General features: G+C 42.7%; 1 protein-coding gene across 1 annotated transcript in view; it reads right to left on the bottom strand.

Annotated features, from left to right (window-relative positions):
• Positions 1 to 12,577, bottom strand: part of LOC118398673 (discoidin, CUB and LCCL domain-containing protein 1-like) — a 50,935-nt gene that overhangs the window by 26,709 nt on the left and 11,649 nt on the right. The window contains exons 4-8 of the mRNA XM_035794243.1: positions 12,269 to 12,320; positions 10,236 to 10,308; positions 6,572 to 6,705; positions 3,945 to 3,985; positions 1,910 to 2,107 (exon numbers count right to left, since the gene is read on the bottom strand). Of these exons, the coding sequence (XP_035650136.1) occupies positions 1,910 to 2,107; positions 3,945 to 3,985; positions 6,572 to 6,705; positions 10,236 to 10,308; positions 12,269 to 12,320 (498 nt within the window). The remainder of the gene's footprint in view (positions 1 to 1,909; positions 2,108 to 3,944; positions 3,986 to 6,571; positions 6,706 to 10,235; positions 10,309 to 12,268; positions 12,321 to 12,577) is intronic.

Below are 12,577 nucleotides of genomic sequence, written 5' to 3'. Positions count from 1 at the left end.
TGTATGTTTAATACTGGGTTTACGCTACACGGAATGAACGGACAAACATCGCGTGACAAAAGTCACTTGAGTTCACTGAACTCCTTTACCGGGCTGGACTCTTTTTAGGCCCGAGGTACAGGACATTTCTGGAGGAACCAGAACTCTTTGTGATATTATTATATGTGTGTGTGTAATCATTGTTGTTGCTAATACAACCCACGCAACAGAATATAGTTGTTTTTGAAGTTCTTTCCAATGTTTTAAGGGTTTATGAAAAGTTTATTTCCCTCCTGACTTTTACATACGTCCTTTGTATTGGTGTAGACTTGACGGACCAGATGGGACTCATTCCCACCCAAACTAAAAGGAGAAACCAATGTTTTCTCTGGTAGGCACAACCTACCTGGCACCCCTATAAATAATAACCTCAAGTCAAAACCGTTACAATGTGCTACCATGTCCCGGACCTGCTGTTTTCGACTCTCTCTCTACCGCACCTGCTGTCTCGACCTCAGAATGCTCGGCTATGAAAAGCCAAATGACATTTACATTTACTGAGGTACTGACCTGTTGCACCCTCTACCACCACTGTGATTATTATTTGACCCTGTTGGTCATCTGAACATTTGAACCTCTTGAAGAACAATCTGGCCTTAAATGGCCATGTACCCTTATAATCGCTTGCTGTTTGAGGTTTTAGGCTGCGTTTCTGTATAGCACTTTGTGACATCTACTGGTGTAAAAAGGACTTCATAAATACATTTGATTGAAAATTTGATAGATTTGGCCGTGTGTTTTAGGTTACTATCCTGCTGAAAGGTGAATTAATCTCCCAATGTCTGATGGAATAATTTTTCCTGTGCTTAGCTCCATTCCATTTATTTTATATCCAGAAAAACTCCCCAGTATTTAACGATTACATGCATACCTATAACATGATAAAGCCACCACTATGCTTGAAAATATAGAGAGTGGTACTCAGTAATGTGTTGTATTGGATTTGACCCTAACATGACACTTTGTATTCAGGACAAGTGAATTGCTTTGCCATATTTGATGCACTTTTACTTTAGTGCCTTGTTGCAAACAGGATTCATGTTTTGAAATATTTTATTTATTTATTTATTTTATTCTTTACAGGCTTCCGTCTTTTCACTCTGTCTATTAGGTTAGTATTGTGGAGTAACTACAATGTCGTTGATCCATCCTCACTTTTCTCCTATCACAACCTTTTAACTCCTCATGGTGAAATCCCTAAGCGGTTTCCTTCCTCTCTGGCAACTGACTAAGGAAGGATGCCCATATCTTTGTAGTGACTGGATGTATTGATACACTATCCAAAGTGTAATTAATAATTTCACCATGATCAAAGGGATATTCAATGTCGGCTTTTTTATTTTTACTCATCTAACAATAGGTGCCGTTCTTTGCGAGGCATTGGAAAACCTCCCTGGTCTTTGTGGTTCAATCTATGTTTGGAATTCATTGTTCGACTGAGGGAACTTACAGATAATTGTATGTGGCACAGAGAGTGAGTACATGTAACTTAATATGTGACTTGTTAAGCACATTTTTACTCTTGAACTTATTTAGGCTTGCCATTACAAAGGGGTTGAATACATTTCAGCTTTTAATTTGTAATTAATTTGTAAACATTTTGAAAAACATAATTCCACTTTGACATTACAGGGTTGTGTGTAGGCCAGTGGCCCAACAAATCTCAATTTAATCAATGTGGAAAATGTCAAGGGGTGTGAATACTTTCTGAAGGCACTGTAAGTACAGAAATATGGGGATCCAAATAAATGAATAAGCCCTGAGGAAAAAGTCAGTGCTACTTAGCTTCTATTTGTAGAGTCAGGTAGAGAGGAGTTTTGGAAGCTTTATGTTTGAGAGCATGTTCCCCTAAGTAGGGCTCTTATCTCACCTGTGATCCTTTTCTTCTCCCCCAGGTCCAGCTGTAGCCACTGTAGGCTGTCGTTCTGATCTGCAGCCCAGGTGCAGCCCCTTGATCCTGGGTCAGCCTGGGAGCTGTTGGGCGCCCAATCAGACTGACAACCCATCGCTTCTCCCCACGAACTGGCACTAACAGACACATGCTGCAACACTGACTGGTTCTTACAGTCTAGAAAACAACAGAAGAAAAAGTAAATAACAACAATTCTGCTGCTCTAACTGAATAAGATTTTACCCAAATTTTCCCACTACTTCCTCTGCCCTCTGTTCTATTGGCAAATGTATAATCACTGGAGAACAAACGGGAAGAGCTCTGTTCGAGACTCCTATCAACGGGATCTGAAGAACTGTAATATACTATGTTTCTCGGAAACTTGGCTGAACAAGAACATGGATAATATTCTAGCTCTTTTTTTCTATGCACCAGCAGAACAGAACGGCAGCATCGGGTACGCTCAAGAGGGGTGGAGTGTGTCTCTTTGTCAACAACAGCTGGTGTTCAATCTCTAATATTAAGGAAGTCTCAATGTTCTGCTCACCTGAGTTAGAATACCTCATGATAGGCTATAGAACCATACTATTCACCAAGAGAGTTTTCATCCAGATTTTTCGTAGTTGTTTATTTACCACCACAAACCGTTGTTGGCACTAAGACCACACTCAACAAGCTGTATAGGACCATAGACAAACAAGAAAAATCGCTCCTAGTGGCCAGTGATTTAATGCAGGAAAACTAAAATCCATTTCCCCTCATTTCTGTCACTTGTGCAACTAGAGGCAAAAAAAACCTCTAGATCACCTTTACTCCACACAGAGACACAAACAAAGCTCTCGCTCACCCTCCATTTGGCAAATCTGACCATAACTTTATTCTCCCGATTCCTGCTTTCAAACAAAAACCCAAACAGGAAGTATCAGCGAATGCTATGCTGCAGGATTGATGTGCTAGCACAGACTGGAATATGTTCCGGGACTCATCTGATGGCATTGAGGAGTTTACCACATCAGTCACCGGCTTCATTAATAAGTGCATCGACGACATCGTCCCCACAGGAGATATCCTGTCAGAACAGTCCCAGGAGCAACTAGTCTGACTAAACCCGTTAACTCTGCAACCAACTAAAACCCTATGTAAAGAGGATATGACTCTTGTCCTCCTCACCATTCCAACATAATGAGAGAGTGAAGCTTTGAGGAAAGTCAATAAGGAGCTAGTCTTAATTAAAGTGCGGGACATCGACAGTGTTGATGAGGTCCTGAAAAGTCCAGACTAGGGAACATACAGTATATGTCAGACATGTCATGGCATCATTTGTCAATTTGTCATGTGAGCATTAATGCTGTCTAAGTTGATCGGAGAGCAAAGAGAGTGAGAGTGTCTACAAGAAACATGACAACTGTAAATTGGGAATGAGACACATTTTACATCACAACTTACAGTATTTGAAAATGTGTATTGTTGTCCAGAGTAACTGAGAGTAAATAAGCCTAATAAGTGCAGTCTGTTTTCTGACACAGCTGTTGTACCGTCAAGTGTCTGAACACATCTGTACTGTGACACCAACAGTAGATTTGTGAGCTTTCCCAGGCCTGCCTGCCTGTGATATAGATAGCCAGAACCTCCACAGTTATAGCCGACTGACTGGATGAAACTGTGCCAGAATGCAAACAGCTGTATGAAAATATCACACAGACAAGAGATACAGGGTTCCCACGCTTCACACCAAGATAAGGTGTGACTACACCAGCTATCATTTTCCAAACCAGATCTTTTACTCCGTTTGACTGTCAATTACTTCCTTTTTCAACAACTATCAGTAAGTCATCAGAAATCCTGACATACAATGTTTAATTTAGTAAGTGGTAGGCTTTGATACATTCCTTCCTGGTGAAAATGCTGCACATTTTATTACGTAATAAAAACAATGGCCTAAGAAACTGTAGTTTGATAAACAACAATTTAAGAGCATAAAAACAGTAGAGAAAGAGAACAAAACAAATGTTACCATTAATGAGGAACGTGAAGAGCGCTTCGGACAAAGAGCCGCTGGAAGAAGAAAAATAATATCCATCAATGGCGGACCGTTAGCTTCAACGATTACAATTACAGTGATAGATTGAGGGCCTGCCATTGTGGAGAGCCTGCCATTGTGGAGAGCCTGCCATTGTGGAGAGCCTGCCATTGTGGAGAGCCTGCCATTGTGGAGAGCCTGCCATTGTGGAGAGCCTGCCATTGTGGAGAGCCTGTCATTGTGGAGAGCCTGCCATTGTGGAGAGCCTGCCATTGTGGAGAGCCTGCCATTGTGGAGAGCCTGCCATTGTGGAGAGCCTGCCATTGTGGAGAGCCTGCCATTGTGGAGAGCCTGCCATTGTGGAGGGCCTGCCATTGTGGAGAGCCTGCCATTGTGGAGAGCCTGCCATTGTGGAGAGCCTGCCATTGTGGAGAGCCTGCCATTGTGGAGAGCCTGCCATTGTGGAGAGCCTGCCATTGTGGAGAGCCTGCCATTGTGGAGAGCCTGCCATTGTGGAGAGCCTGCCATTGTGGAGAGCCTGCCATTGTGGAGAGCCTGCCATTGTGGAGGATCACCCATTGTGGCCACAAAGAAGCATCACCAGATTGTGCCCCCCCCTATTTCTCTTCCCAAATCAACCTTCACCAAGAACCCTGTGCTTTGTTTCTCCTGTCCTTCCCTGTGTAGTCTCTTCTCTCCTAGTGCCCTATAGCTGGGGGATAAACCTGAACACATTTAGACATCACGATTGGTGTTAATTACAGTGGCTAGTTGGGAGAATTTTATATTTCTCCACCATCACTCAACAATCTATCATTTTCACCAGCTTCCTGGATCAGATTTTTTTTTCTTTGAACAGTTCAGAAAAGCAGACGTGGTGGTTAAATGATATTTATGGACGATAAGAGGTGTGTCAAAGTACAAAAGATCAAACACTTTAACGTGGGTACTGACTTTCACCTGCACCTGGGAGTGTCGAAATGATCTATTATCTAACAGTCGAAAAGAAACGGTTCCTACTACAACATGAATAAAAACATACACAGGTATCCATCTCGGTTTGAGCTGATCCATTTCCAATAACAGAGTCATTATCAAACCAGATATTGATCCTTTCTTCCAAATTGGACAGAGACTGGGTCAGGGGACTGTGACATCATCAAGGTCAGCCATCCTGGGTAGTGGGAAGCATGGTGCATTGTCAGTGTAAATATTGTTCATGTCTTAATCCAGCAGAATCCAATTAGGAAGACAAGTTCAATCAAACTTGTATCATCACAACGGCTTAACAGCATCCAATCCTTGCTGCATTTTATACATACTGTTGGAGTGTTAGTTAACTTCATGTTCTAACACAACCCAAGTATTCATCCCCTTCAGCAAAGGCCAAGTCTTTGGAGAATTAGACTTGTATTAGGCTGGGGTTGTCCATTTATAAAACAGCTCTTTTTCAGAAGAAAGTTCTTTCAGGAGCCAGAGAACAACACTGAACATATTCAATTCAGCAGTGCATGTTCAGCCAGTGAATGCAATGAAGAAAATGTGTAACGACCCCATGCATGTTTCCTTTGTATAGAATATGTTTGCAAAGCTCATGCAATGTTGTTACATGGCTATAAAGAAAATGTGAGTGTACAATATGTTAATACACAGGTTCAGTAGGACAAAATGTTTATGTACTGCTTACAATTAAAATGTATTTGCTACACATAATAAGAGTTCACATTTACACATTTAGAAAGTGATTGATTGATGTGCAGTGCTCGATATGTGTAGAGGGCAAATCAATACAGGGTCATATTTGAAAACCGAACCTATATATTTCAAAATGTCACAATTTGATTTGCCATCACTGCACCAATGCATTCACATAGCTAGGCTTAGGGGCTCTGAAGCCTATTTGATATGAACAACTTATCACGTTAGGTTTGCATGCATTACTTCAAATGACAAAATCCTCCTCCCCCACTGAACATTAAGGACAGCTTGAGTGATGGCCATTTCTTTAAGAATCAAATCAAATTATTTCAAGCCCCTTCGCCTTCACTCTGCTGTCATAATATTAGTGAGGCATCACTGTGTTACATGTATACAAACTGACTATACAACTACAAGCTTTAGTCAATTATGACTGATGGACACTATTATTCTCTCTTCCCCCACCTCAGAACTCCATCATAAATCTCCATGAATGCCATAGGCAAGACTGACTGTCTCTGACATTTGTGAGAAGCCAGCTAATCTGTCATTGAAACAGTGCAGGAATGCTAGCAAGCTAGCCCTGCCTGATTAATCCGGTTTCTACCTAGGTAAACCTGGCCAAGGTCTGGGGCAGCAGACATTTATTTAGGACTCGAAGCAGAGATGACACAAATAATAAGAGTTGTCCCATCATGCAGGTTTATGCTCCTCTTAGTAGAGTTATTATCAACAACTTCCATCAGACTGTTAAAAAGATCAATCCCAAACCAGTGGCTAATGTTTGTGGACACCAATTGGTACTTCTGCTTACAGAAACCTATAGTGCTGTGAAGGGCAACATGTGAGGCCTAACATTCAAGTCTACTGCGGTTGTACTGCCCATCCTCTGAATCATGGCCTGTAAATTCCCCAGTACTCACTCTTTGGATTGGATCCCATTGGCTCTGGTGGCGTGGTAGTGACTCAGGCCTTTGTGGGTCTCCACGGATACCCAGCCTCCTAACTCATCCAGGATAACCCCTGCATGGACGGCAGCCTTACACAGCACAGACGTCTGAAACAACAGAGAGATAAAATATATTAGACATACAGAACTGAGGTCTGAAACCACAGAGAACACAGGTGTGATATAGAGACAGAAAAACACATCATAGAGGTCTGGAACAAGAGACAGATATGCTATAACAGCCAATCACAGCTCAGATAACAACCAGGGCTAAACACAGAGAAGGTGGGAGAAGTGTAAATCTCCAGACACCCTCATAATGGAAGTCTGAGCTAGCCAAACTGTGTGTGGTGCTACCATTAATTTTTTTGTTTTTTTAAAAACATTTCACCAAGAGAGTGTGGGCCACGAAATACATACATAAAACTTGGACTTTCAACCAAAGTGAATGAGCTTGGACTACTGCTTCCATCAGTGCACCATTCCTCTTATGTCTGAGGTTCCCTTCAACATGGCACATAGGAGAGCAGTGCAGCTCCCCGTCATTCATCTGTGTCAGCAGTGGGAGCGCAGGCATCTCATCCCAAATTAAAAAAGGCAATCTCATGACATGGAGCCACAGTAGACGCTAATCTAAAATAAGCCCCCATGCATTCTCAATCACTTCACACTTCATTTACACGTGGGGAAAAAAGGCACATTGTGATTGCATTCAGGGTCAATATTTACAGTAATTGCAGCTGTAGGAGGAATGTCAAACATACTTCTCTGTCGTGCGTTACTTAGGAAAGCAGTACTTTGCCACATAACATTCAGTACCTTTGGAATAGTTAGATGCCTACCTCTCAGAGATTGCCCCACCCTGCTGCTGAAATGAAGGGCTGGGACAGGTTAAAAGGAGCTCTTTGATGGATAAAAACAGGCATTTCCTCCACAAGACAACGTGAAATGCCTTACAATTAACATGGCAATCACTGGAGTGCTGTAAAAATGAACCGTAGCTCTGCCGATAAAATTCTCCATAAAGTCCATCAAGGATCTATTGAAACAAGTACTCAAACACTAATATAGGTGAAAAATGAATTTCTGAAAAAGTATTGTTGTTCAAACATGGTGAAAAAGACAAAGAAATATAAATATATAATCTAACTTCAACATGGAGACAAGGTAAAAGCTCAGTGTTAAAATCAGTTACGGCTCATTTCAGCCTGCAGCTATTTCCTCCCTTTCCCTGTAAAAAGCCATTACAGACTGGCTGGTCTGATGACTAGGTGTAATAGGTGAGCACTATTCTCCTCTGAGTGGGGGAGGGAGGGAGGGGGAGAGGCTGCTCGACAGCTCCATGGTACAGTTCGGGGGCCAGTGGCTGAGGCCCTGAGGAGCTGCTTTACAGAGGCCTGGCTGCCGCTTATCTGGACTAACAGCTGCTCTTGGGTCAGATTTAACTGTCTCATTATTATTACTCTGATCATTTATACACTGCCGGGTGGGCCGACTACCACACAGTAAATACATTGAACTCTGCCCTGCCTGTCTGTCAGCCGGTGGAGCAGGTGGATAGGCTCTGATAGTTTGTATATGATGGCCCCAGTCAGAGTTATGGCTAGAGACTAATCATGGACTGTTGCTGGAGCAGGGCTGGGTTCAAGGCTGGTGCTACTGCTACTAGTAGGAGCATAATAGACTAGATAATGGCTTGACTACATCAGCCAAAGACCTTCTGGTTCTAACTGAGATTGTCCATGTGTCCTGCCTCTGTTAACCTCCTTGTCTAAACCTCTGCGGACTATTTCATCTTAGCAGCAGGGGTCAAATACTACAGAGTAGGAGAGGAACTATCAAAATGTCACTTACTTCCCTGCTGTCACTTACTTCCCTGCTGTTATTTCCCACGGGTCAAAAACACTAACTAAGTAGACCTTTCAACCAACAAAATATGTTGCTAAATTATTAATTCACTTAGTGCTTATTAACACTGAATGATGACATATGGTATGATAACCACATTAATTACAGATACACAGTGTATCAAATACATAGCCACAATGTGTAGGTCTTGTATGGTTATAATAAATACACTCCGAGGAACCATTAATGCCATACTACAAACCGCCCAGAACTCATTCAGACTGTTGTGTTGGTCTAAATGCTAATGAGTGTGTCTATTGAATGGGTGCAGTGGACAGATAAACACCTTCTGTTCAACAGGCATCATCTCCTCATAATCTAGGCCCTCCACCAAACCCTCTCTATACAATAGCCTGCGAGGACTAATCAATCGCTCTGGCCCAGTCTCTCCCAAATGGCACCCTATTCCCTATATAGCGCACTACTTTTAACCAGATCCTGTTTAAAAGTAGTGCACTATAAAGGGAATAGGGTGCCATTTGGGATGCACCCAAGCCCTCAACACACGCCAAGCCCTCGATGCTCATCCTTCTTCCCAGCAGACGGTGGAGTGTTGAGAAGTTCTCTGTTGTGCTCCTCCAGGCCTATTGTTGTGGGGCTGGGGCTCCCTGCTGTGCTTCCTAAGCCTGGAGCTGTCTGTCACACTGACCGCCTGGCCGGTGGGCGGCCGCTCAATAGCCCTGATCGAACCCCAGAGAGAGCAAAACCTCAGGAGGCTTGGAAAGTCCCTGGTCTGGAAAGACCCTCTCTTTTTAGATACTGAACCCCATGCAGGGCTGGCCAGGGTAGCAGAGCCAGAGGAACCACTGGGATTGACCCATCCAGGTGACCCACATGAAATGCATCCTGAGCCCCATAGAGAGGAGGACTAGCATAACAACAGTTCTGGAGTATTTTGGTGAATACAGTGACCAGAATCTTCTCGCAGAGCTTAGTCTATATGCGTGTTTGGCTGTTCACCTCAGTGTTAGACATCTTATGGTATTACACATTAGCTACTATTTCCAGGTATTACAATGAAACAGCCTTACAAAGAGAGGTAGACATCTCTAGCTCTAACTGTGTGTAATGAGCCCAAAGCATTCTACAGTACACAAGCCCTAAGACAAAGCAGACCGAGTTACACACAAACACTCACACAGCCCAACTGGACCAGGTTTTACAGTTGCCTTGCCCCTGTGCAACCTAACAGCAAAGCACAGCTCTGCTGCTGAGTCAAAATGCACTACAGTTACATAAACAGATGACCCATCCAATATACCTCCACAACCACTTTATGTGGTATATATGTGTGTTCTACAACAGCAGCCAGACAAAAGCAACAGCAACGACTGGTTAGCCCGGGGACAACTTCTCACGTCCAGCTTCTGGTGTGTCTGTTTCTGTGCCTAACAAGGGCCCATTCAGACCTACAACTACTTGAAGCACCTATGGGCTGAGGTGCTCCAAGTGGTACCTCAGAACAGTGGTGTTCCTCTGACAGAAGACAGGACAATGTAATCAAGGGTAAACAAACAAGTGCTTGGCTGGCTGCTTCAGGGGACTAGAACCTGTTAGGACAGAACTGCTGCCAAGGCTTCCAACAACACAACGATGCCTCGTAAATACCTACTCTGCAAACCAACATCTGTGGTTAAAAACCGAGACCAAACAGCATTTCTGTCCTCTTTATAAACCTGGAAAAAGACAGAGAATAGGCTACCTTTGAGAAGGACTAGACTTTTACTTACATGCCTGTAACCCTGGGAAATGTCCCCGGATATGTCACCTGCCACTGCTTTGCATCCTGCCGGACAGTACTTCCTGTGAGGATAGACAACAATAGAACACACTTGTTGACAACGCATTGGCCCCATCCTGTCAATTTCCCCAGATGGACACGGTTCAGTAGAGTGGTAAATAATCACTTCACACCAGAAACGGTCTCTGCTTACACCATCAATATTACTACACTCTAATGGGACAAAATGGACTTAATGGAGACGTATAAGATACTTGAATCTAAATTGTATATATACACAGTTGAAGTCAGATGTTTACATACACTTAGCCAAATACATTTAAACTCAGTTTTTCACAATTCCTGACATTTAATTTAAGTAAAAATGCCCTGTCTTAGGTCAGTTAGGATCACTACTTTATTTAAGAATGTGAAATGTCAGAATAATAAGAGAGAATTATTTATTTCAGCTTTTATTTATTTCATCACATTCCCAGTGGGTCAGAAGTTTACATACACTCAATTAGTATTTGGTAACATTGCCTTTAAATTGTTTAACTTTGGTCAAACGTTTCGAGTAGCCTTCCACAAGCTTCCCACAATAAGTTGGGTGAATTTTGGCCCATTCCTCCTGACAGAGCTGGTGGAACTGAGTCAGGTTTGTAGGCCTCCTCACTCGCACACGCATTTTCAGTTCTGCCCACAAATTGTCTATAGGATTGGGGTCAGGGCTTTGTGATGACCACTTCAATACCAACTTTGGAAGTATGCTTGGGGTCGTTGTCCATTTGGAAGACCCATTTGCGACCAAGCTTTAACTTCCTGACTGAGGTCTTGAGATGTTACTTCAATATATCCACATCATTTTCCTTCACATGATGCAATCTATTTTGTGAAGTCCACCAATCCCTCCTGCAGCAAAGCAACCCCACAACCTGATGCTGCCACCCCTGTGCTTCACAGATGGGATGGTGTTCTTCGGCTTGCAAGCCCCTTTTCCCCACAAACATAATTATGTTCATTATAGCCAAAGTTATATTTTTGTTTCATCAGACCAGAGGACATTTCTCCAAAAAGTATGATCTTTGTCCCCATGTGCAGTTGCAAACCATAATCTGGATTTTTTTACAGCGGTTTTGGAGCAGTGGCTTCTTCCTTGCTGAGCGGCGTTAAAAGCTATGTCGATATAGGACTCATTTTACTGTGGATATAGATACTTTTGTACTAATTTCCTCCAGCATCTTCACAAGGTCCTTCCTGTTGTTCTGGGATTGATTTGCACTTTTCGCACCAAAGTACGTTCATCTCTAGGAGACAGAACATGTCTTCTTCCTGAGCGGTATGACGGCTGCGTGGTTCCATGGTGTTTACACTTGCATACTACTGTTTGTACAGATGAACGTGGTACCTTCAGGCGTTTGAAAATTGCTCCCAAGGATGAACCAGAGTTGTGGAGGTCTATTCTGAGGTCTTGGCGGATTTCTATTGATTTTCCCATGATGTCAAGCAAAGAGGCACTGAGTTTGAAGGTAGGCCTTGAAATACATCCACAGGTCACCTCCAATTGACTCAAATTATGTCAATTAGCCTATCAGAAGCGTCTAAAGCCATTACACCATTTTCTGGAATTTTACAAGCTGTTTAAAGGCACAGTCAACTTAGTGTATGTTAACTCACTATAAGTGAAATAAACTGTCTGAAAACAATGGAAAAATTGAAAAATTACTTGTGCCATGCACAAAGTAGATGTCCTAACAGACTTGCCAAAACTATAGTTTGTTAACTAGAAATGTGTGGGAGGGGTTGAAAAACAAGTTTTAATAACTCCAACCTAAGTGTATGTAAACTTCCGACTTCAACTGTATATATCAGAATATTGAGGAAATTAGATAATTGACTAGCTGAGGGATAACAAGGGGTAATATTTTTCAGTATAAGGCCCATAATTAAGCTAGGAATCTATTGTCATTACAGTTAACCAAGGACGCAAAGCAAGACATTAGACTTGTCTCAGACACACAGCCACATATGAAACAACCTTACCTGTATTTTAAATCTGAGAAATGGCTGCCTTTATCCAAACATGTGAGCAGATCTGAGGGGAGAAAACAGGGGAGGAGCCGAGAGACAATGAGGGGAGAAAATACCATGTGATCAGTAGTATAGCAGACAGAGGAAACCAGCCCTGTGGAGCAGAAAGGACCACAACAACAGGATGTAGACCCTGCTTCCTTCACTCCCTCTGGGATGAGCATTCATGTCACACTCGCACAGACACCCACACACACACACACACCCGCACCGCACACAGTCATTGCTCTTAGTGATCAACTACATGATGTTTTGGTCAAC

The sequence above is a fragment of the Oncorhynchus keta genome, chromosome 19, assembly GCF_023373465.1.
Source record: "Oncorhynchus keta strain PuntledgeMale-10-30-2019 chromosome 19, Oket_V2, whole genome shotgun sequence".
Lineage (NCBI taxonomy): Eukaryota > Metazoa > Chordata > Actinopteri > Salmoniformes > Salmonidae > Oncorhynchus > Oncorhynchus keta.
This window is presented reverse-complemented; position numbering and strand designations above follow the sequence as displayed.